This window comes from Alligator sinensis, unplaced genomic scaffold (genome assembly GCF_000455745.1).
Source record: "Alligator sinensis unplaced genomic scaffold, ASM45574v1 scaffold203_1, whole genome shotgun sequence".
In the NCBI taxonomy this organism is placed as follows: Eukaryota; Metazoa; Chordata; order Crocodylia; family Alligatoridae; genus Alligator; species Alligator sinensis.
This window is the reverse complement of record NW_005841949.1, coordinates 3,298,906-3,323,846: the sequence shown is the minus strand read 5'-3', so window position 1 is coordinate 3,323,846 and position 24,941 is coordinate 3,298,906. Positions and strand designations below refer to the sequence as shown.

The 24,941-nt window shown below is 45.9% G+C and overlaps 2 protein-coding genes across 12 annotated transcripts in view; one reads left to right on the top strand and one right to left on the bottom strand.

Annotated features, from left to right (window-relative positions):
* Positions 1-14,024, top strand: part of KATNB1 (katanin regulatory subunit B1) — a 29,246-nt gene extending 15,222 nt beyond the window's left edge. Inside the window, exons 7-19 of one of the 2 annotated variants that reach the window (XM_025199771.1) lie at positions 835-950; positions 1,453-1,524; positions 1,760-1,910; positions 3,029-3,216; positions 3,562-3,692; positions 4,438-4,488; positions 4,682-4,758; positions 5,365-5,484; positions 7,423-7,572; positions 8,122-8,198; positions 8,754-8,828; positions 11,958-12,074; positions 13,888-14,024. In XM_025199771.1, the coding sequence (XP_025055556.1) occupies positions 835-950; positions 1,453-1,524; positions 1,760-1,910; positions 3,029-3,216; positions 3,562-3,692; positions 4,438-4,488; positions 4,682-4,758; positions 5,365-5,484; positions 7,423-7,572; positions 8,122-8,198; positions 8,754-8,828; positions 11,958-12,074; positions 13,888-13,990 (1,428 nt within the window). In that variant the 3' untranslated portion in view covers positions 13,991-14,024. Of the gene's footprint in view, positions 1-834; positions 951-1,452; positions 1,525-1,759; positions 1,911-3,028; positions 3,217-3,561; positions 3,693-4,437; positions 4,489-4,681; positions 4,759-5,364; positions 5,485-7,422; positions 7,573-8,121; positions 8,199-8,753; positions 8,829-11,957; positions 12,075-12,764 lie in introns of both variants that reach the window. The other variant, XM_025199770.1, reaches the window with a different exon arrangement.
* A 5,329-nt stretch (positions 14,025-19,353) lies between these two features.
* KIFC3 (kinesin family member C3) overlaps positions 19,354-24,941 on the bottom strand; it is a 50,013-nt gene continuing 44,425 nt past the window's right edge. For 8 of the 10 annotated variants that reach the window (XM_006020209.2, XM_006020208.2, XM_006020210.2 and 5 more), the window contains 3 exons: positions 24,493-24,645; positions 23,312-23,420; positions 19,354-21,977 (listed from right to left, as the gene is read on the bottom strand). In XM_006020209.2, coding sequence (XP_006020271.1) covers positions 21,952-21,977; positions 23,312-23,420; positions 24,493-24,645 — 288 coding nt within the window. In that variant the 3' untranslated portion in view covers positions 19,354-21,951. Of the gene's footprint in view, positions 21,978-22,293; positions 22,338-23,311; positions 23,421-24,492; positions 24,646-24,941 lie in introns of all 10 variants that reach the window. The other 2 variants (XM_025199794.1, XM_025199793.1) reach the window with 2 other exon arrangements.

Sequence of the window (24,941 nt, the reverse complement as noted above, 5' to 3'; positions counted from 1 at the left end):
TAGGATTGATATATAAACAGGGGTCTGTGTGATTGTCTGACAGCCAGCCCCAAACATTCCAAAATGAGCTGTGGCTAAGTGAAATGTACTTACTATCTATCTGAGGGACAAGCTGGTGCCCTGCACCTGAAGGTTCACGGTATATTGACTGTCAGGAGAGTCAAACCAAACACGAAATTAATATTGGTTTCCTGCCTTATTTTTCTTTGTAAATATTACTAGTTGAATTGCCCCTGGCCCATGATTTTTGCTTTGATTTTGCACAGGAAAGGAAAGCTTCATGCATTGTGACCTATCTTCTCTTTCCAAAGTACTGTCAGGGGCATAGCAGCTGAACACAGCCAGAAAAAGAAGTCAGAAAAGAATCGGTTCAGATTTCTTCTGATGTGGTATAGAAGACCCTAGACAAAAGTCTGGTTTTACTTTCCAGCTGTATTCAGATGAACTGGCCAGTTATTGCATGTAGTAATTTAAAATGAATAGGAGATAAAGTGAAAAATAGACCCTTGAGCAGGCATGTAACATGCAACAATCAGAACATTAAAAAGCACATTTAATCTATTGGAGCACCAACTGATACTATATATTTTCCTGCTGTGCCCTAAATAGAGAGATTCTTCTTGGACATGTCAACAAATAAAAATGAAATTGGAGAAAAATACTTAATATTATTGAGACTGCTTTACAGCCATGATTGGGGTGTTTTTTTGTTAGAAGTGGGAGGTGGAAGTATGTAGGTAGGACTAGCAGATTTCTGTCAGAGGTGAATCCAGAGTGTACTAGAAGATCCAACTGGATTGTTTCTAGAACAGAACTATTCTATTCTTCTTCTAGCTTTGGGATCTAGTGGCTGGGAAGCTGATGTTCGAGTTTACAGGACACACGGGCCCAGTAAATGTTGTTGAATTTCATCCCAATGAATACCTCTTGGCTTCAGGCAGCTCTGACAGGTATGCACAAGGAAACAAAAAGCAAGAAGCTTATATATCAGCTCCCATACCTTGTGTCCATCTTCCTATGAATACTGCTGCATTTGGGTTGTGTGATATACCTGTCATTGAAGAAGCTGGTCAGATCACAACTGTAGTGTTCAGCGTATGCAGATTCTACCACATTCATTCAAAATTAGTGTAGCAGAAAGTGCTAACTCAGTATTGGCGAACTAGACTTGAGCTGATTTGTAAATGCAGCCTGTTTTGAATGAAAGGCAGTTTTTCTTTACTTTAAAAGTCATCCATGGCTGTGGGTCATCTCTGGATACCTGGAGAGCCAATAAGTATGGCCCAGAGCCACCTCCTCTAGGTTTCAGTATTAGCACATAGCAGTTAGCTTTGTTGTAGTAATTACTATAAGGTTTAATATTAAACATCACACAAGAGTCTGGGCCTGGCTAGAACGCAGTAGGCATTAAATGAATTGTACAATGATTCTTTCATTGCACTCTGTGTACAGGACAGTCCGATTCTGGGACTTGGAGAAGTTTCAAGTGGTGAGCTGCATTGAAGAGGAAGCCACTCCTGTCAGGTATACCACAGCAGATAAGTTAGTGACCTAACACGAGGGTGTGGCCTTGTTAAGTGTTTTTTTTCATTAATGGGATGCCTTGTTGTGCATGTGCTATTGAATATGTAACTTGTCCACAGTGTTCATGTTTATGCTCTGGTCAAAAGATCCAGTGAAGTTGGCTGTTCAGCCCTGGTGTCTGGGAGGGAGGCAGAGAGGGAGTGAAGGCTTAGCTAAATGTTGGTGTCTCTTCCAGGTGCGTTCTTTTCAATCCAGATGGCTGTTGTTTGTACAGTGGCTTCCAGGATTCACTGCGTGTGTATGGCTGGGAGCCTGAGCGCTGCTTTGATGTGCTCTTGGTGAACTGGGGGAAAGTGGCTGATCTGTCTATGTGCAACAACCAATTGGTGAGTGATCCTGCTTAAGACAGAGATAAGAGTATGTGCAGTAACCAGTTAGTCCCCTGGCTCTTAGTTCTCAACAGTAGCAGCATTCACAGTCCTTGTGGTGTGCAGCTTGGTCATATTCATGGCCTTGATGCTTGTACAGTGAGTTCAAAGTGACACAAGTGTGAGAGCAATGATCTCTCCTTGAGTTGCTGCATGTATGGTTTTGTACTTAAACCCCACGTCGGGACTCTGCATTCCTGAGGAAGGAGTGAGTTGTAGTTGGGGTTATAATCACTTCTTTTTTTTTATCTTTGGGCTCAGATATTTTACCTCACATGTGCATGAAAGCTATTAGCTCAAGTGCCAAAAGTGTGATTCTACAAAGGAAACACTAAGTTGCCTAGCTATTCCACTGTTATGGATGGAGTAGAAATAAAATGTACCTTACATCACTTAACAAGGCCCTGACAGCTGTGAAGAGAGCCCAGGTTTCCTGATTTCACTCCCATTCATCAGCCCTGCCCATGCTGCTTCGGTTCTTCCGTAATGTGGCTGTTCAGTTACATAGTACGCTTCTTGCCTGCACTTAAACAGAACCTTATCTTCTCCTAAATGATGCCCTGTGAGATGGTTTTGATTACATTCGCAGTAGATTGTTCTTCATTTTGTTGGCACTCCAAAACGTTAAAGTACCTTCCAGTAACGTTTAGCTTTACTTGTTTTAAGTAGTTTCTCCATACTATTATGTGATTTCTTTTTTAAACAGAATAAACTCTTGGGACTAGAGCTGAGTGGGAAACTGAGACCTCACACACTTTTTCTTCTAGCTCTTGTTGGGACGAAAGCAGGGAAGGCCACCAGAGTCCTGTGATTGGGACATTCACTTTGCATGTAGGACTTGAACTGTGGTTTCTCATGTCACAAGCAAATGCCCTAACCACTTGGTTACTAGCTCTTTCAGAGTGGAGTGGGGTGGGATGTCTCATTTTCTTTGATTTTGATGAACTGCTGTTTTCCAGTGAATAAATAGTTCACTGAAAACTTTCCAATTGGCACTATTTGGAATTAATCCATGATACCTCATTTTAGAGCAACTGTTATGCTGGTCTCTGAAAAAGTTACTGTTTTCTTCACAGATAGGAGTATCCTATGCAGAGTGTACAGTCTCTTCATTTGTTGTGGACCTCAGCAAAGTCAAAAAGTCTGGTTCCGTTCTTCATGGGCTAATTAGGGATGACAAGCCTCTTATTCAGCCCATACCCACAGGGTCCTCCCTTAGACGCATCTATGACAGGCCATCAACTACCTGTAGCAAGCCACAAAGGTAAGGATGAATTTTGTGTGTGCATCTCCCCACAGTCCCAAATTGTAATGCTCAGAGGGCACTTTTTTACACATGCTCCAGGGATGGCAGTGTGGTGATTCACAAGATGCCATAGTGTATCAGCATCCCCATGCTTCAAAATGGCTGGGCGGCGGGGGCGCTTAAACTAAAGCACATTCGACCCATGTTCCAGCAGACTCAATTAATCGAGCCTGCTTCAACGCACTGTAATTACAGCACAGCGAAGCAGCCTCCATGCTCGTGTACAGGCACCCAGAGGGATTGGTGCTCTCTCACCAGTATACCCTGCATGACCTCTCATGATTGGATTTCTTATCACCATAGGGTAAAACACAACTCGGAGAGTGAGAGACGCAGTCCCAGCAGTGAAGATGACCGAGATGAGAGAGAATCAACTGCTGAGATCCAGAACCCAGAGGATTATAAAGAAATCTTCCAGCCCAAGAACTCCATCTGTTAGTACCAGACTCTGTCCTGTACCTAAGTTAAAGTTCAGGGGCTTCAGAATAAAACCAACTCTAGGGATGAACTGTGACAGACTGTCCTAGTGACACAGTCTGTACCTGTTGGAATTCAGAAAAACGTTACTTAGAATTTTGTGTTTAATACCAGGGATGCTGACTCAAGGGTGACACAGACAAATTGTTGGAAGTTTGCATCTAATTAGCATACAATGAAGCAGATTTTAGACTGCCTTTTTGTTAAGATCAAGAGAGTCTACTGCTTTATAGGACCTTTATTCAACTAGAATTCTGGCAATAGGCACCATACAGTATATTTCCAATTGCTTCGATTAAAAATGGGAAGGTTATAAATGTTTACTTCAAAACCGACCTACAGCCATTTAGGCCAGTAATAAATTTAAAATAATATTAGCTACTTAATGCATTGTTATAGGAAGTATTTAACTTCCCTGCCTCTGATGTTGATGTCTTAGATGTTTACACATATTTCAGCTTTAGTAATATAATTGCACTTCCCCCTGACTAATGAAATACATTGATTGGTTTGGCTCCTTGTAGCTGCAGTGGCTACAGACCTTCAGCTAAAACTAAACAATAATAAAGGCAGTCTCTGGAGAAGATACAGCAGACTGGGTTATCAGTGGTTGTGCTAAATTGACTTGGTTGTTATGAGTCATACAGATCCAGGACTGACCTAATATATGACCTTACTTTTAACTTTTTATCCTTTTTATAGCTCGAACTCCTCCACACAAGACTGAGCCCTTTCCAGCTCCTCCTGAGGATGGTGAGTTAGGACTATCCATCTGATACCAAGGAAGGATAAGGGGTATGAGGTCCTTCTATAGGAATTTACTTGTCTATTAAGCATCTACAGTTTTCTGCTTTATAGTCAAACAGTCAAATTATGTAGAATCTTTGCTAAAAGGTTGTAAAAGAAATATAGTGTGACTCTTTCTGTTTTTTACCCCTCACCTCAGAACCTCTTACAGTAAAGGAAGCAACAAAGCCCAGCCAAACTGTGGATATTCAGACCCCACTGCCAAAGCAAGAAAATGTACGTATCCTGTGTCCTGTTAATCTTTCAGCACCCTGTCTTCAAAGCAATCTAAGCACTAGTGTTACTGTTACTTTGCTAATCATGCCAGTTTCTCCATGACCCTGTGCAGGGTCAGCTCTTTAGCAGGAGAGATAAGGATGGAGGCCAGGCCTTCAGCTTGGATTCATTCCCCAGCAGGTTTTGACTCTGCCTCTTTCAATAATTTTTCCACATTTATAGCCCTGTTTCTCCTCACCCCTCAAAAGCCAGTGTACCCTGAAGAGAAATAGCTGCCAAATTTAAAGTGTCTAAAATTCTTACTACTTTAGATCTACACTGTAGTTTGTGGCCATCCATCGCCTGGTTTTGGATGCTTTTAACAGTGAAACTTAGGACTTTACACTTTCCTTGCTCCTTTCTGTGAGACATCTCCAGGAACTCCACAGGCTTTAATTAATTATTATTATTTTATTAATTATTTCTGGGGAAATACTTGATTTCATTCAGCCATGCCAGTAAATTGGAGATGGGCCTTGCTCCAAAAAGGATAGATGGGTTAGGATAGAGGGTGTGAGGTCTTGGGCAGAGTACTGTTGCTGATGCTCTTACTTAATTCTCCTGCAGCCTGACCCAGTTCAGATGCCACCAATTGCCTCCTCAACTCCTGTGTCCAGGGCAGAGCCATCAGTGATTCCTGCAACCAGGGATCAACCCATTGGGTTGAAGGCCTCTGACTTTCTGCCAGTAAGTAACTACCTTTTTACAAAGGAGGAGCGATAGGTGGTTTGGAGAAAAAAAGGAAGGAGTTGTGCTTGGCCTGGATCTGCTGTGCTCCTTCTGAGTACAGGTACTGCCATTTATGACCCAGTACAAGTATTACTGAAGTGATGTTGGTCTTTGTAGGTTAAACGAAATAGATGGCGCGTTATCCTGGCAACAGTTAAACCATCAGGGCGCCCATACACAAGTGCAGAGGCTGGTCCAATGTGCTGGAATTCCAGTACATCAGAGCAGACTTGATTAATCGAATCTGGTGGAGTGGTAATTCCTGTACTCCAGCAGCCTCCTGTGTTTTGTGTATCAGCATCCCCGCACTTAAAAATGGCCACCACTCTCGGAGCCACTCTAATTAAAGTGCTGCCCCCTCCTATCCCTGGAGTACATGTAAAAGTGCTCTTAGATGCCACACGGATGAGAGAGAGAGAGAAGCAAGAACTAGGCAGAAGCCTGCTCTCTCACTCCTTAGTATTGTCCTTTCCAAAGTATTTGCTCATGTTCAGCTTTGATTCAGAACAAGAAGAGGGAGCAAACCTGTGAGATGAGCTTAGGGACACGGTAAGCAACAGGGCTCTTTAAACCATAATCTGTTCGGTAAAAATTGCCCCATGTGGTGTTCCTAAAGCTGCATTTCAGGTCGTTGAATGAGGCAGCTGAGGGAGAGCAGCAGTCCCATTCTCCCTCAGAATGCCTCTCAGCAGAAAGACTCTCCCCTGCCCCTTATTGCTGTGTTGTGTATTATTTGTATTGCAGTGGAGCAGAATCCCATTGCTCCAGGTGTTGTACATGTTGCAAATATGCACTGAAAAGATGGTGCCTGCCCCTGAAGAACTTAGAGTCTATTTACAACAGGAAGATGTTGACAGGCAAAGACACAGGGAGAGCACATACTGTTCCATGTAATCAGCACTAGTCCAGTGTACCAGCTGCATAGCCATTCCTCTGTGTTTGTACACATAACTGCCAGGGTCAGTTTTTCTCAAAATTATTTCATTTACATCTTACTGCAGACTTTGAAAAAAGAAGCTTCCAGAATCTCCCCGGGGGGGAAGTTCTTTTCCCTACCTGCATTTGAACAAGGTGCACTCCTGATCTCAACAATAACTATGACCAGATGAAGAGGTTCAGTCTAGCTTGGACAAATGTATGAGTCTCCAACAGTATGAACTGGGAGATTTAAGCTTTTTCATGAGGAAATATGTGACCAACTCCTATTAAAAATTTCTAATTAGAAAATAGGGTTTGTTTAACAAGATTTTTTGCAATTTTTTATACATCTTACATTTTTTTACAAATTTGTTGTTTAAAAATATTATGGGATCCCCCTAATTTCTAGCACTCGTTTTTAACTTTCAGCAGATGGAAAACAGTTGAGAGGAAGGGGAGGATGAGAGGAGCTCCATCTACACCTCAAAATTAAAACAACTTTAAAAAAAGTTGAGCTATTTGGAGTTGAAACCAAATGGAAATGTCCTTTCCAAATGTCTCAAAATAAAAACTACTCTTCTGGAAACTTACCATGAGAAATCAATACTTTTCAAAAGAAATATTTTAATAGGATGTTCTTGGTTGTGTGGAGTTTTTTTGTTTTAAGAAAAAAAACTCCACAGGAAATAATCTGTTTTTCTTCCAGCTCTAACTTTTATAAACTGGAATCAGTTTATTCTTAAAGGTCACTTTGAACAAAAGTTCAGGCTTGCAGAATAATACTTCTTTATCCATTTCCTTACTCTGTCAGAAGAGTCGGACTTTTGTGCATTGATATGAATTCTCACATAGCCCATAGTTCTGCCCTAGGGGAAAGGGATGGCTGTCAAAATAAGCCCCCTTTTAATGTCTTGGTCCAGGGCATCTTGTTCTGCCATGAGTGATCTTTTGGAGATTTTCCTGTCTGTCACTCTACAGGCTGTGAAGAACCAAAGCCAGACTGAGATAGTGGATGAAGAGGCCATGTCCCAGATAAGGAAGGGCCACGAGACCATGTGTGTTGTGCTCACAAGCCGCCACAAGAACCTGGATACCGTGCGGGCAGTGTGGAGCACTGGTGACATCAAGGCAAGGAAATGGGGATTATTTAGTGTCAGGGACAAATCAAACTTCTTGGGGTATAAAACTAGGAGGACAGTTTGAGCAGCATATGCAGCTGGTCTGGAGCTGCCTCTGACCCTCAGACTACTGGAAGATGCAATACTGTAGCGCCTCCATCCCTCTAATGTTAGTCCCTTGCTTGGGCGATCGGTATTTCCCTACCAGCTTTGTCATCTTTTTTGGATTCACAATCTGAAACATCTACTAATAAAAGTCAATCCATTCCTAGCTTTGCACCTCAGATTGATAATGCCTGATTCAAAAAAAAGTGCAGGAAGAAGCATTGCTTGCCTGAGAGCAGAATGGGAGCTTATACAAGGCTTCCTGTGCAGGAAATGGAGGAGTGGATGAGTATGTTGCTGAAAATAGTAAGATGGCCGCTGGCAACCATCTACCATATCTGCCTCTCCATGTCCCTCTCCTTGTTTTTAGAAAGTGGTGCTTAGGATAATCTTGGGGGTCTGTCAATATGAGCCTTGCACTAACTTTTTCCTGCTTCCTCTTTCTTCCTCTCAGACATCTGTGGACTCTGCCGTGGCTATCAATGATCTCTCTGTTGTAGTGGACCTCCTGAACATTGTCAATCAGAAGGCGTAAGTACCAATGGCTGTTACACCTGCGTAAGGATCTCTCTCACGATTGCCTTCTGGGGCTGCCCAATCTGAAATTCGTGAGGTGTGTCTGCCTCACATACAGTGAAGTGTGGAGTTTTTTGGTAGCTGTGTAGCTGGGGGAGGGACATGGGGAGCCGTGTAATCGGGAGAAATACTAGACAAGCTTTTGGCCATTCCTTACCTTGTCCTGACGCACAGCATGTATGTACCATACCATAGTGAAATGTTTTTGCCCTTAGTCAAATCTTTGAGTCTGTAGTACTCTAGCACCAGTTGTTGCAGTGCCTTTGTCTTTAGCAGTTAGTATTACTGAAGAAAAACAAGTCTTTTGGAAAAAAACTTCATGAAATAATTCTCCCGGAATGCAGATTGACAAAAGCTGCTGTTATGCCTCTCTCCATCACAAGGCGGAGAGAGTGAACTCAAGCTGTGAGCTGAATTACCAGGGTATTTGTGCCTGAATGTATTGCATGTGTTAAATCAGCCCCTGAGGCTTCAGTCTCCAGCTCTTAGAGGGGTTTTTTTCTCTTCCAGGTCTCTCTGGAAACTGGATCTGTGTACTATAATCCTGCCTCAGATAGAGAAGCTCCTTCAAAGTAAATATGAAAGGTGAGGTCACCAAGATGTATTTGTTCTGGGTGCAAATGATAAGCTAGGAGCATTTGTAGAATAATTTTACTGAGCAATGCATAGTTGATCAGTAAAGCAAAATCAGGCAGGGGCACAGTATTGTACAGTTACAGCAACTGGAAGAGATGCAGTTGGCAAGGGCTAGAGGGTGAACAGGAGACTTGGGGATGGGGATTGGATCTTTTTTGTACCAGAGCTGAATTTCCCATTAAGAGTGATATCTTGAGATTAGGAGAATGGTTATGAAGGCTCTGACTTGAAGGTAGGTGTACCAGAATTGGGGGCTAAAGAGGTTGAAGCCTAGTTAGTCTGGCTCAAACAGTTAATGAAATGAACAGACAATTGGCTTCATAGTTTCATAGTTGGTAGGGTCAGAAGGGACCTGAGCAGATCATCAAGTCCGACCCCCTGCCAGGGGCAGGAAAGAATGCTGGGGTCAAATGACCCCAGCAAGGTGATTAGCTAGCCTCCTTTTGAAGACCCCCAGGGTAGGAACGAGCACCACTTCCCGTGGAAGTTGGTTCCAGATCCTAGCCACTCTGACTGTGAAGTAGTACCTCCTGATGTCTAGTCTGAATCTACTCTCAGTCCATTTATGGCCGTTATTCATTATTACTCCCGGTAGTGGTCAAGGGAACAGGGACTCTCCCGTTGTCTGCTGGTCCCACTTGGCCAGTTTATAGACAGCCACCAGATCCCCTCTCAGCCTTCTCTTGTGGAGCCTGAACAGGTTCAGGTCCCGTTGCCTCCACTCGTAGGGCCTGCCTTGCTGCCCCCAATCATGTGGGTGGCCCTCCTCTGGACCTTCTCAATGCTATCCACATCCCTCCTGAAATGCGGCACCCAGACCTGGACACAGTACTCCAGCTGAGGCCTGACCAAGGTCGCATAGAGGGGGAGGATTACCTCCTTGGACCTGCTCGTGATGCATCTGTGGATGCATGACAAGGTGGGGTTAGCTTTCCTGACCACGTCCTCACATTGGTGGCCCATGTTCATCTTGGAATCGATAATGACTCCAAGATCCCTTTCTGCCTCTGTGCTGACAAGAAGAGAGTTCCCCAGCCTGTAGGAATGCTGCTGGTTCTTCCTCCCCAGGTGCAATACCTTGCACTTGTCAGTATTGAAACCCATCCTGTTCTCATCCACCCACCCCCTGTCCAGATCTAGTTGCAGCCTGTCTCTCTCCTCTAGCGTGCCCACTTCTCCCCACATCTTAGTGTCATCTGCGAATTTGAACAAGGTACTTTTCACCGCATCGTCCAAGTCGCTGATGAAGATGTTGAACAGTGCAGGCCCGAGGACTGAGCCTTTGGGGGAACCCCACTGCCCACATCCCTCCAGGTCGAAAATGACCCATCCACCGCTGTTCTGTCATTTGAGCATAGAAATCTGCTTTGGTGCTCAGTCTCCATAAAATGTGATGGTGCTCACAGCTGAAGAGATTCAGAAGGAAGCTGGTCCTTTAGGAAGCTTCTATGTTTCCTCACTGTATGTTGAGGAGCCACAAAGAAATCACCCACATAACCATGAAGCTGCCCCCTGACTTCAATTCCCGGGTCCAGGTCAACGGACTCTTAAGTATCTGGCTTCTGTTCACGCTCCTATGTATCCGAGTGCTCTTGTTCACTATCCTTCACATTGAAATTTATAGCTAGGGTTGGCGAAAGAGGTAAGGAAAGGAAAGGGCTGGAACTGAGGAAGTAGGACCCCAGGAGATGCCTGGTTGCAGAGAAAGATTCATGGCCAGGCACTGAACAAGAGCACTTGGATAGGTAGGAGCGTGAACAAAAGCCAGGTACTTAAGTCTCCATTGACCTGGACCAGGGAATTGAAGTCAGGGGGCAGCTTCATGGTTATTTGGATGGTTTCTTTGTAACTGGGCAGTTTTGAGCTGGGGGCAACAGTAGCAGCACATGGGGCAGCAACACCTGGGCTGGCAGCTGCAGCGGCTGCTGTTTTTGCACACTTGCCCCCCAGGACTGGTGCCCTGCTTGTGCCCCCCCACCCCTGCTTAGTTATGCTACTATAAATTATCCTGGGAGATGGAGCAGACAAGTGACCAGTTATCTGGGAGTGACTCCCCTGAGTAAGCACCTCACCACTAGGTGACAGGAGAGCAGGTAATAATAGCCTGTCTGTCTTGAGTAAACAGCTACCTATGGATTGCTACAGATGCATGATGCTTACAACTTGCACTGGTGTAGTTTCACTCCTGATTTTTTTTTCCCCCTGAATACTTCTGTGCTGTATTCAAGTAAGTTATGTTTGTGATAGTGGGGAGAAGTGGGCACGCTAGAAGGGAGGGACAGGCTGCAATTGGATCTAGACAGGTTACAGGGGTGGGCGGATGAAAATAAGATGGGATTCAATACTGACAAGTGCAAGGTACTGCACCTAGGGAGAAAGAACTAGCAGCATACCTACAGGCTGGGGAACTCCCCTCTCATCAGTGCAGAGGCAGAAAAGGATCTTGGAGTCATTATAGACTCCAAGATGAACATGGGCCACCAATGCAGGGATGCAGTCAGGAAGGGTAACCGCACCTTGTCATGCATCCACAGATGCATCACGAGCAGGTCCAAGGAGGTGATCCTCCCCCTCTGTGCGACATTGGTCAGGCCGCAGTTGGAGTACCGCGTCCAGTTCTGGGCGCCGCACTTCAGGAGGGATGTGGACAGCATTGAGAGGGTCCAGAGGAGGGCCACCCGCATGATCAGGGGGCAGCAGGGCAGGCCCTACGAGGAGAGGCTAAGGGACCTGAACCTGTTCAGCCTCCACAAGAGAAGGCTGAGAAGGGATCTGGTGGCCGTCTGTAAACTGGCCAAGGGAGACCAGCAGGCAATGAGAGAGTCCCTGTTCCCCCGAGCACTACTGGGAGTAATAAGGAGTAACGGCCATAAGTTGAATTCTTTCCTGCCCATGGCAGGGGGGTGGACTTGATGATCTGCTCAGGTCCCTTCCAACCCTACCAACTATGAAACTATAGAGGCTTATGCCATCTGTCCTCTCCTTGTTTCCACTGGCATAAAGGCAAGTAGACTGGTGTAAGAGTGTTGTATATGAAGTGAAATCCAAGAGATAGCTGATCCTTTGGTTTTATGTCAGTTATGTACAGACTGGCTGCACCTCATTGAAGCTGATTCTCCAGAGGTTCCTGCCACTGATCACAGACATTCTTGCTGCACCACCTTCTGTTGGAGTGGATATTACAAGAGAGGAGAGGTAAGACATCCTAACCACCTCCATCCCCCACAAGCCCTCTCTTGATGCCATGGCATCAGGCTATTTTTTTTCCTTTTGGGCTGATAGAGGCTGAATGGGGCTCCTTCTCAGCATCTAATTCTTGCTTGTTGAAGCTAGAGAAGTTGCTGCAAAGCTGTGCAGTGCATTCCCTCTCTCTTCACTTCTATATTCCTGTGTTTTAGGAGTGAAGGGGCAGACCAGAGAGGCACATTCAGGCACATGAGCTAGTGTTCTTTCTGCTGCCACGTGGTTCTGTCCCACACTAGGAGTGTTTATAGAATACCAAACAGCCCCAGTACTACAAGGCTGTGTTCCAGTATCTTCAGCAGGGAGTTGCATCTGTAGGATTTCTTCTTAAATGTGGCTGTACTCTGAAAAGTGGTTCTGCAGAAATGGCATCTCCTTACTCCCCAGACCTGCGTGCTTAAAGGAGAAAAAAAGTAGAGGCAGCATAAATCAGAGGCAGAGAAACTCTTCTTTCTGCCACCATCAGATGTGTTTACTAGTCTCTGAATGGCTACCTCACATACACATTGATATTCCAGTCTGTCCCTTCACTAACACCTACAGTTCTGAGGGGCACAAATCTTTTTTTTTCATAACAGATCCATGTATGTGCACATCTCCCATGGGGTGTTGGACTCATGCCCCATGCATCTTTCTTTGCAGGCTCCATAAATGCAAACTGTGCTACAAACAGCTGAAAAATATCAGCAACATAATCAAGAACAAGTCTGGACTGAGTGGCCGCCATGGCAGTGCCTTCCGTGAGCTGCATCTCCTCATGGCTGTCTTAGAGTAACAGTTGTCTCCTCCTTCTCACACGCAAGCACACAGGTGGCCAAACTTTTCTGCCCCCACTCCAGCCATCTTCCATCAGTCTTGTTCTGTGTCCATCCATGTTCCTTACAATGAAGACCCTGCTGGCTGGCTGGCCACCTGCCCCCACCTCCAGTGCCTTCCAGGCTGGATTGAAAACCTGAGTGGAGATGTCTGTCCTGTGCCCAGGCAGGGCCTAGCTGGACTAGGACACTGCAGAGTTCATATCCTCGTCTAGTTCTTGTGTGAAATTTGCTTTCATCCAACTCTCTGCAGAATTCTTACCTGCTTGGCCTCCTAGTACTGGTCTCTGCCTGATGGAAGGGTCTGGATCTGCTCTTGCTCTGCATTCTCCTCTCCTGTGTGCACTGTTGTTACCTGGCTACTTCGGCCATGCGGAGGCCTTGTGGACCACTTGGAACACTTGAGTCTGGAACTGGAGATCTGTTCCTTCTGGAAGCTGCTGTTTGTGTGGGGGCACTGTAGAAAAGCCTGGCTCGGGACAGAGTGCCTTTTCCCCAGAGCATGGACATGACCCAGGCTTCCCAGTTGGTATTTGGGGCTAGCCCCTTCTGTGAATTAATTCAGAGCATTTGAGCCCGGATGCCTCTCAGGACCAGCCCTGCTGCTGTTGCACCTGAAGTCCTCAAGCTTTTTTTTCTAATGGAAGGTGTCTTACAGCTTGCCGTATAAGTGGGGTTTCGAAAACCCCCCTTGGTGGCTTTGAGCCACATAGCTGTACTAAGGTTAAAATCTAGTCAGGAGTAGGAGGGAGATGGGTCTGCCTGATCTGTTTGTATACATGGGTGAGACAGGATTTTCCATGTGTGTATTGCTTGGGGGGGGAAGGGGAGTGTTAAACCAGGAGTGGGGGAGGGGCAAATGGACATGGATTAACCTCTTGCTATACCCATTGGACTCTTGGATTTTTTTCCCCAATAAATGGCTGTCACAACTTTTCTGTCCCTTCTAGCTTCTTTCCACTGGGGAGAAAGGCTCCTGTGCTGGGGGTTCCCTCTTCGTCTTTGTCCCGTTCATACACTGGAGCCTGCTGTTTGGGAAGCTGTAATTTATAATGATTTTATTAAAGATTTGTAACTTTTTTTGGACACTTATGTTTAAATGTCTGAGTTTCTTTCATACCCACAGTCCCACCTTGTGGCCCTGTTGAAAACATGGAGGCGATAGGAGGACTCTGCTTTCTAGACATGTAAAATAGAAGCCAGCCTGTGACCATGTCTTCATCCAGTGTGCGGGTGGCACTAAATGAGGCTGATTCTAAACGTAGGACCAACTTAAAAGGCAGTGCAGAACAAGCCATGAAGAGGACTGAGGCAATGGTCCAGAGTAAAGCTGTCATGGAACACAAAGAGCAGGGCATGTCTTGAGGGATCAGTGGTTAAATCCTGGATGACCATTGTTAGGGAGCAGCAGGGGTCTGCAGTTCAGAGTAGTAGAGCTCTACATGGGAACCTTGCAGTTTCCCTAAACACGGATTCCAATGGTAAAAAGTTATGTACCACTCCATTGGGTTTACACCATAATCATGGCTTTGGTCCCAGCTTGTCAACAATTTATTTCACCTGCAGGCCTATTAGCCATTGCTGGATGGTTCAGTATGAATAAGAGAAAGGGGACAGGCATGATGGTTTGTCATCTGGAGCCATAAAGCCAAGTGTCTTTGCTCCTGTGTAAATTAGCAAGGACTCTCTCAGGAAAGGTAGAGCAGGGCTTGGGGTAAAATCTGTTATAAGCTGTTTGAGGCTGCTCCAAAGAGAGAAAGAGACCAAGGACCTGTAGGGGAACTTGTAAAACACTTTGGGGTCTCTGGCTGGTGACATGCTTACTGCTTAATCCAGGCTGTTTTATAGAGCTACGTTCATGTCTGTTTTTTGTCAGAGTGAAGAGTCTCAGCCACAGTCCTCAAGCTGCTAGTAACAGGGGCAGCCAAGATATAAAAATACAACAGGGAGAGAAACACTATCATGATGTAGGTTTTGATGCATTGTTCCAGAGTGAGCCCAAGGCACACAGGAACAGTTTCTCAATAAACAGTAGTTAGAGCACAATTTGTCATCTGCAAACTAAGCAAGCAATACAACATGTTTGGGTGAGGTTTGCCTTGAGAACCTAGAGAGAAGCAAAGCATGAAGCCAAAAGCCATAGCTTGATCTTCAAGATACCCAAGATGTTCTAGCACCCAGTACCATTGCATTCAGGGAGCAATGGAAAAAATGTCACAGAACAGCAACTGAAGAGAAACTTCAGCCTTTTTCAGCATCAGCTGCTGCTGCATCAAAAAGAACTGGGCTGGTTTGTTTTCTACAACTGGTCTTTCATAGACCAGCCAGTAAATATAAGGTCATTGGAAGTGCCTGAATCCCTATGGAGATGCTGAACTGAGATGGAAAAAACTTGCCTCTTGTGAACATGATAGGAAAACGGCTGAGTTAATACACACCTCACTCTTCAGTATATAAAATTTTGGGTCAGAGGGGGTGGGGGCTGGAAACATGCTTGTACTGTATGTTAAACTGCTCTAACTCCGGCCTCTTCATGTGTGAAGATGAAAACTGCAGATAGATGCCTTGCAGCCAGAGCCTATTGTTCGTTAGAGATCCAGCTTCATCTCTTGGGACACTATCAGAGCAGCATGCAGCAGCCAGCTGCTTGGTTAAGGTTGTAGCCAAGAAGCATTTGATGCAAGGAGCCCGACTCCACTTTTAAGAAATGCAACCGCATTTGAGCAATGCCTCGCACTGTGGCAGTAGACAGCCTTTATTTAAGTCCATACTGGGTTGGTTGGCCCTAGCTATATACTAAGATTGCTAGCAACCTGGAAGGCCTGTTTGGTTTGTATGGCCTGCCTCCTGGCATCTTTTCTTTCTTGCTTCTACATCATCATCGTTCCATAATTCGTAGTATTTTGGGAACTGTGTGATCTTGGGGATTTTTATGCAGATGCTACTGATTAATTGTGTCTTAGAGCTCTAGGTAGGCTGCAAATGCTTCCTTGTAAATGGGTTAAATTAAAAAAAAATCAAACCTAAGGTTTCAGCTAAACAAAATCCATTACAGGTGAAATCAGTCTGCAGCTGGCTTCAGCACATATCTCTAGTTTACAGCCCTGTGGTTATTTGCATTTCAGAGGTGGTGGGCAGCAAAGAACAAGCTTGGCCTTTTCCTTGTCCCTCAGCCTGTCAACCCAGTGCTGTCCACCCATTGTGTAGCCTGTAGGAAGTCTGTGTTAGGACATGTAGGTATTGCAAGGTCCTACTGGCCCATAACGGCTTTGTGATCAACATGATTAATTCCACACCCAACTAGACCAAGCAGCTCCCCAGCAGGACAAGAGCCCAAAACAGCATGTGATTTATAAAGTTACAGGTGTGAATCAGACTACAGTGAAGGGGAACCTCCTCTCCTGAATGTCGTTTGACTAAACTGTCCATAGGAATTTTGCTCTGATTGTAAAGGTCTGACATGAAACCAGGAGGACGTCGTTGAGACTGTTCTCAGTAGTGGCAGATGCCAGAACAAGGAGCAACAGTCTCAAATTGCATCAAGGGAAGTTGAGATTAGATATTAGAAAAATCTCTCTCACTAGGAGGGTAGTAAAGTAGTCAAACAGGTTCCCTAGAGAGGTTATGGAATCTCTATCCTTGGAGGTTTTTAAGACAGGTAGACAAAGCCTTGACTGGGATGATCTATTTGGGGATGGTTCTGCTTTCAACAGGTGGGAGTTGGACTAGATGACTGCCTTAGGTCCCTTCCAGCCCTAATTTTCTATGATTCTGATAAAGGTGCAGGGTGTATCCAAATCAAATCATGTGTACAATAGGGTAGTGACCTACGGCCTGTAGCGGGCCAGTAGGGGGAGCTCCTGCATTGAGCCTCCCACCTCACTACACCCATCCACCTTCCGGACTCCATGTCTCTCTCCAGGGGCACCTAAGCCCTGGCAGACCCCCTTTCGAGCCCCACCACAGAGTCCGGGGGTAATGCGTGCTGCTACCCCCCGCCCCAGAGGGGACCTTCTAGGTTCTGTGTCCTCAGGGAAACACAGGCCTAATAGTCCTACGGGTACTCAACCCAATACAAGCACTTGGGGCACCTCCCCAAGTCAGGGGCCAAAAAGGATAGTCTCCCTTAGTCTGCAGACCTAAGGGGCCTCCTAGGCATAATTAAACCCACCCCTCACTAAGTCTCCTGCACCAGTCACAAAGGAGAACTTTATTGGTTACAGAGGGGAGGGTTAGAATAGGGTGCAGAGTTGAGTGGTATCAGAGAAATCCCATAGAGCAAACAGGGTGGCTGGGGTAGCCTTTGATCTCACATCTGAGTTACTGCAAGTTATATATCTAGTTAGATCTCAGGTAGCTTACTTACAAGTATCATCCACAGGCAGGTGGAGATTCCCTCTGGAGGCAGGCAGTTTTTTGATCATGAGTTTTGAGGGAGAGAGCAAGTTTCAGATGGTACAACTCTTCTTTGGTCATGGCTGTTGCCCTCCTCCTGGGCAGTCCTTAACTTATATAGCCCTTGTGACCTCATTTACCTGGTCCAATGGAGGCCAGCACCTGCTGGCTGTCAGCCAACCAATTTGAAATACATCACTAGCTGCCGGGCAGACTCTAGCCCACCAGGAAGGAAGCCCCTCACCCAGGTATGTGATGCCAGTCACGTAGGCAGAGGGAGCAGGTTTCCCCCTTCCCTCAGGAATGTATCCAGCTCAGGTTACCTAAAGAGATAGGGTAAGGGATGTCTCTCTCTGCTGGGCCCATCCTAATCAAAATTGTCACATAACAGAGGTTTTGGGGGAGAAACAAAGGTGGCTTTCTGCCACACAGCGCAATTATAAAACTTTTCATTAGATCACTGCAAACATCACGCTGTAATATACCTACCTATGACCAGTGCCACTAGGAGCTGATCACTCCTTGATGATGTGATCAGACAGCATTTTTCAACCCGTGGGTTGCAACTCAAAAGTGGGTCGCAAGAATATATGAAAGGTCATGAACAAATTTTAAAAATGGATCAAAAACCTTTAAAAATGGATTCACCTTCAAAGGAGAAAAATGTGGGAAATGGTAATTTCCCTTGCAGGCTATCATACTCCCAGCCTGCAAGGGGCTGCCTGGGGACACCTGTCACATGCACACCTCCCCCTGCCCCACAGACTGGGGCGCTGGGGGTGGGGGGCAGTGGGTTGGGAGTGAGGGGCACCCACAGGGCCTGTTTTCTACTTAAACTATCGATGGCCAGTCCCGACCCAGTAAATGTTTACAAATGGGCCCTGATACCAAAAGGTTAGCAACCACTGGATCAGAACACTGCTGGTTTGTTGCAAGAGGAAAATTGGCTGCTGTGATAGAGTACTTGCTGGAGGATTCCTACACATCTGAACACTGCTCTCTTCAGCTACCTGACCTCACAACTCCAGGGCCCCTTTCCTGCAAAGTTGCCAGTGATTGCTTAGTGGGTTTGCACTTTTGATTTCACTCATGATTGGTAAAGGCTCTTATTCTGTCAAGACACAGGTCCCTTGGCTGAGTAGGTTGGGGTTACTTTATTAGAGTTTGCAAAGTCTGGATCACACAGCAGAAAAGGTGAACCTTTAGTCCAATGGGATTAGCACCAGTGCAAAAAGTAGGATGCGTATCTAGTTACCTCGGCTGAAACAGTCACCTGTATGGGAAGGGCAGTGTCCTTTCATACTTCTGTTCCACATTTGAGTAGGGGAAACGGTGATTACTGAGCTATGGGCCCATTATTTTCCTAACACTGAACTCACAACTACCTTATTAGCCAAGGAGCTGGACAGAAAGATGTCGTCTTTTCCTATCTATTTGCAGCTGGAATGCAGTCCAGCCCTTCAGTGTTCTTCCCATTTACAACAGCAATACTGAATCAGAAACCTCCAACTTACCCTATCGTATGGGACGCTGGCACTTTTAAGGTAGTGCTCTATCTGGTATAGCAAGGCCCTTAACATCAGCAACAGGAAAGCTACAACATACAATGGATTCCCTTCCCAAGACTGTTCCTAAAGCACACTACCCTTTTGTTCATTCCCTCTCTCTGCTCCATTCCCCTAACTCCTAAACAGAAACCAAAACAGAGCTTCACCTCTCATCTCCCAACAACAAACAAGAGCCAAGACTGAGTCTGGGGATTATGCTAAAAGCTTTCACAAACTTCTCAAGTAGCACCTTACAAAAAACCCAACAGATGCCTTAGAACCTGGTAAACAGCAGCCAGAGAAGAGATTTAATAGATACTCTGCAGTAAAGTATAGCAGGGTTGATCAAAGGGCCATTTTGCAAGTGACAGGATAATTTGAAGCAAGTGTTCTGAGCTGTTGTCCCAACCAGTCCATAAGATAGCAAAACTGGCAGCAGACAAATGAATGGCAGCCCAGAAGAATTAGCTTTAAACCATTTATTTAAAATATGTTTTGTTACAAAACAGGATTTTTTTTATTAAAATACATAAAAACATCTAATTTTACAAAAAGGCTGAATTTTAAATAGAACCCGTTGTGGGAGAGAAACAGCAGAAAGAGCTGCTGTGAGAAGGAGCAGTCAGTGCATTAGAAATGGTTGCTCTAATATACGAGACCAGAACATACCTTGTACTCTTCAATGCACCTGCTAGGAGGCAATGTGGGCAGCTGCTCCAAATGCTTTCCCTTCCATTTTCCACACCCCTCTTAGACAAAATCCAAACTTCACTACACAAAAGAGGGGAGGGTTCTTGCTTGTGTTTTATTCAGCAAACCTGTAAACAGGTTATGAATATTTCAGATACTTCCATGAGCCTATGCTGGGATGTTTGAAAAGAGATTTAAACTAGCTTTACCAGTTGTTAATTGGAAGCTTTTTAAATACTTTCCAGAGCTACTCAGTGGCCACCTTCCTGCACAGACACATTCCAAGTGCTTTTTGCACAGCCCTGTATTACAATCATGCAATATGAATGGGAGGGTACTGCTGAAGAGCAGGGCAGGGGAGGTAAGAAAGGGTTCCCTTCTTTAGCATTCTGCTTCCTGTGCACTGGGGCTAGGGTCTGAACTTGCTGTTGCTGAAGCCAATGCGAACAGGCCCCTCAGCCTGCTGAGCTATGCAAGTCACAAACCATGGCTGTCCTTAAGGGGGTGGAAAAAAACTTTGGACATCACTTTATGTAGCAGTAGGACTTGGAGGTACAGACTAACCAGGAATGGAAGACAACAAGGGGAACAGACCAACTCCCCTTTTTTTTTATTGCTGCTTTAGTCATTTCAACCTTGTTGGTTCAGACACAGGACAGAGCTAAACCCAGCATTAAGAGCCCAAAGCAATTCCAATTTGGGAAGCAAGACAGCTCCAGACTTCAGGTACCAGCTGGCTGGTCTGACCTGTTTCAGCTGCAAGCCTGGACCACAGCCACAAACAGTTATTTAAGGACAGCAATGGCTGCTTTGATCTAGCCTTACGCTCTGTGCCTATTGCTTTCCATCTCCTGCAAGACAGGTAAAGCTATGAAAATCACTTAAAACACCCACTGGGCCTGGTGGTGGAAGAGGAGCTGGATCTAAGACATTGCAGTTGGCTTTGAGCAATCCAGGGTTTGAAGCACACTGCTGCTATTAGCAATGGCCAGCTGCTGCTTTCATAAGCTAATTTTTCAGGCTGCATCGTGCCAGTACACAGGAAGGAAGCAAAGGGACTGAGGTTAGAAAGAGTAATCGAGTCCTTGGGTAAAAGCTGGGGCTTGGCTACCTTTTCTCAAGCTGTGATTTTATACCATGCTAAACATAACCCCTGCTCCCTGCTAAGGGAGACAGGACAGCAAGGGACACACAACAGGGAAGAACTAAAACTATGGGACTGGTCAGCACTCCTTTCCATGGTCTTGTCCCCATCCTCCTGGCTAAGACAGAGGAAGGTACTGCTTAGGGTAAAAGGTATATTTGCAATTGTGAAAATATAAGAGGGTTTTCAAGTCAATGGACTGTGACTTCTAGAGCAGTAAGTTATGGCCTCACTCAATATGTAAGTGCTGTTTAAATCCAGGCACAAGACAGAGGCACATGCAGCACCACACCTTGGGTGTCCAGCAGCTCAGAGTAATCCAAAGTTCAGTCTTTTCCAGAGCTCTCGGATATGTAACAGGCAGAATCCCATGGAAGGTAACAGACATGCCAAGAGATCTTCATGAGGTTTGGCCAGAAAACCTTTAGCAAAGCATGTCCTGTTTGGGTTGTCTGAGGCAAGCAGGTTCCTTTGGAAGTTTTGCAGCAAAGTATGTGAGGAAGCACGCGCACCTCCCCAGCCAACACAGCTGCCACCATGAGCTGATCCTGACACAGCCAGCCCCTGACTATCGCACAGAGAAAAGCAAACACACATGTGGTTGTTGGCCTGGAATCAAACACTTGTGACGATACTTTTTATTGTTTTAAAAACAAAGCCAGGGAGATGGGAGGAGCACCTGGCAGCTCCCCTCTCCCCTAAAAGTGATCAAAAACCTCCATATGGGAAATAAAAACCAACAGCTGACACTGTCCCAGAGAGGAGATACAATCCCTTGGGTTCCAGTTCCACCAGAACCCAGCTCTAGGCATATCCATTGCCAGCAATGAACCCCATGTTGCCCCTCACCAAGCTCGGTGATCCTCTGCAAGGACACAGGTCCTCCCAGGAGGGTTGTCCTGTGTCCTCTACCCAGGACTCTTCTTTCAGAGATGGACTGAAGAACCTGTCACCTGACAGCCACGTTTTACATCTGCAGTGCAGTGATTCTGAGTCCATGCGTGCAAAAGGTTCTGCCTCCACTCAGGAGCCTGGACAGGAATAATATCTTAACTTCTGGCTCATGGATCCATTCAAATGGGCAAGTGCCCAGTCTGCATTGTTAGTCCTATGAGATAGGTGTGGAAGAAGAGAGGCAATTAAGTTTTCACCTCTTTTAATACTCAAGAGTGATTCTTAGCACCATGCACTGATTGGGTGGAGGACAGCAGATCATCTTCCCCTTGCTGGTGTGCTCCTCACACAGGGACTGGCCTCAGCTTTCCTACAAGGAAAGGAGAAGACAGCATCTAGACAGCAGCAAAGAGAACAACACGCAGCTCCTGCCCATCAGTCTCTAAAGCAAGCTGCACATGTAGGGTCTAAGAGCTTGTCCCTGCCGCCACCAAAAGAAGGCCCCCAGCTGAAACCCTGGCAACGTGGTTTACCAAAAAGACAGTGCCCTAGACCCTGTTTCACACCACTCCCAGAACACTGGCTCCCATTCACCATTTAGTGAGCAGATCTGATCTTCTCAGCAGAAAATGTCCTGAAGCAGAGACCTTCACCGCTAAGAGAATTAAACCCACTGATGCTCATACCTGCACACACCTCCCCAGAAGCCAGGGCTGCAACTAATGTCAGGCTGAAATTAAATTGAACAATAGGGTTTTACTGTAGAATCTATGAATAGCTTCCACTCCCTTATCCCCGATGCCAGAAAGAGACCACCTTCTCCATTTCACCAGCAGCCTCCCTTTCAGGGTAGGTTGCCAAAGCATTTTCACTGTGCTGCCTTGCAGTTACATGGCCATTGCTGTTCCCTAAATGAGAGATGCTCATAGCATATGGCTACAATGAAAAACCCACAGCCAGGCACATGGATGATGGAGCAGTGACAGAGTAGAAAGGATGAGGAGCTCTGCCTAGGCAGAGTCACTGTGGAATCAGATTTAAGGTCAATTTCACGGCAAGGGGATAGCAGATTACAGTGAGAGACTTAACTGGGACTGCTCCACATGATCAGTGGCTGGCTAATGAGATTACATGAAGAGAACAAGCAACTGGGTCTCTGCTGAGCACACACTTGTTCATTCTGAGATTCGTCTGGGGAGCAGTCTTGCCACCGCATGGAGTAGCCAGACTGCTGAGACCCTATAACAGCAGCCTAAGCTACAGCACAACGTGCCAGAGCATGTGGGCACCTGGGCAAGTTCTCTTAGCTCATAGAATCTCCTTCAACACACCAGGGTAAGACATACCAAATTCAATCTCTCAGTCACTTGTGGCATGAACGTCCTAACCTCCTGTAGGAAATGTGAATTTACCCTGTATGAGGTAATTTGCCTGAGCAAGATCCTAGGCCACAGTGTCAATGCTCAAGGGTTCACTGGGGATAGGAGCCAGGACCTTTCTAGACAGTATACAAAAACACCTTCACGATGACTCCTCTTCCTACTCTGAGGAGCCCTGAAAGGAGTGATAAGGAGGGAATTGGCACAGTTTGGGCAGCAAGTGAAGAACATGGAGTCTGTTACTCACACCCACGTTTACTAGAAAGAGTTACATGAAGCAGGAGAAGCATAGAGAAACTGAAGGTGACCTCTCCGCTACACCCACCTGAAGTCTGGAGCTTCCTCCGGAGAGAGCTTGCCCGCCCTGTGGGTGCCCCAGAGTTGGAAGAAGAATGTGTTCGAATAGAAGGCGAGGCTGCTACTGATGATTCACTCTGGAAAGAGAGAACAGGAGACTGGGATCAGTCTACAAAGAAGAGCAACAATAGGGAATTATTAGCTGCTAGTCCCTCAAGGCTTAGTAGGATCAGGATGTCTCTATCTACCATCCTCTTACAACAGGTTTACAACACAGAAGTTGGGCAAGAGGCTGACAGCTGTTTCTTTCACTAAAGAGTGCATTTGCACACTAGTCTAGAGCAAGGTCTGACAGCAAGGAATGGAAATGTCTACTCTGCTGAGTTGTGGAAAGCTTTTAATGTCCTGGCAGATCCCATCCCTGTTGAGACTAAGACATTTTGACCTGTCAAGAAGCGGAGAAAATTAGAGAGAGCACTCCTGGAGATGTGCGCCACAGCTTTATACTACTCTGTAGTCAGGGGCAACTCCAGAAGAAACGGAATGACTCCTCCACCCTCTTCCAGTGTTACTCTGGACTTTCTGCATCCAGCCATACAAACAGTGTCAAACAGTCTCAAGAAGGAAGGTTGGGGGCGGAAAGCAAATGACTTATTTGATTTGAGAGAACTGAACAAGGCCAAACCCAACAACCAAAAATGGTATCTACAGAGGTTGTTCTCCAGAAAAGTGGAAAAGGAGCAGAGGCAAGTGTCCAAAGGGACTAAGTTCTACTTGCAGTTGGGCCCATTACAGCCAAAGCCAAACAGCCTGTGCTAGCCTGGGGGAGCTTGCAAGGGAAGCAACATCTGAGCACAAGCAAGGAGTCCTGTCTCAAGAAGAAAAGTGTCCAATACAGCCAGGGTCTGCATCATTAAGGGATTAAAAAATAGCCAAGACAGCAATCACCCTACAGGATCCCCATTGCTTGCAGCAGTGAGAAACTGTTCAGGCATTTTCTGAGCCACTGCAAGCAATGTCAGCTCTGCAGGGAGGCTGGCTCAGAGGAATTTCCAGAAGTTGAGCCAAGAAGGTTGTGGAGACCCATGCTGCTGGTACGAAAGGAAGTGAGGCTGTTAAAGAGCAGGGGAGAGTTATGGGGTGGGAATGGAGTTATGTATCACAAGGAAACAGGCAGCATGCATCAAAAAATGAAGAGAAAAAAAGCACCTGGGATCGTCTAGTTACCTCCAGCTGCTCCTGACTGGACCAGGACATGAGCTCTGCTTTGCGGGACACAGGGCCCAGTTCCACTGAGCGTACCCTCTCAGCAAACTTTAGGGAACAGAGCGTCTCGCTTGTGTTCTTCTCAGCCGGAGAGACCTGCAGCCAGACAGAAATGCACGGCATGCGTTTGAGCTCCTTGCGCCACCTGAGCCCACATTCCCATACTGCTTGCACCAGGGGCTGCGTTCCTGGATGGGGAACTGTTGCCAGCAGACAGCTCTTAAAGTGGGGGGCTGGAGAAAATTAAGCTCCACCTGTCAATCATAGCAAAGGTATCATGTCATTGCTGCCAAGACACTATTATTAACGATACTTTCCCAGTATAGCACTGTGCACTTATGCTGCCTGTAACTGACACACACTGCTTGGAAGAGATCTGAAATAAGCTATAG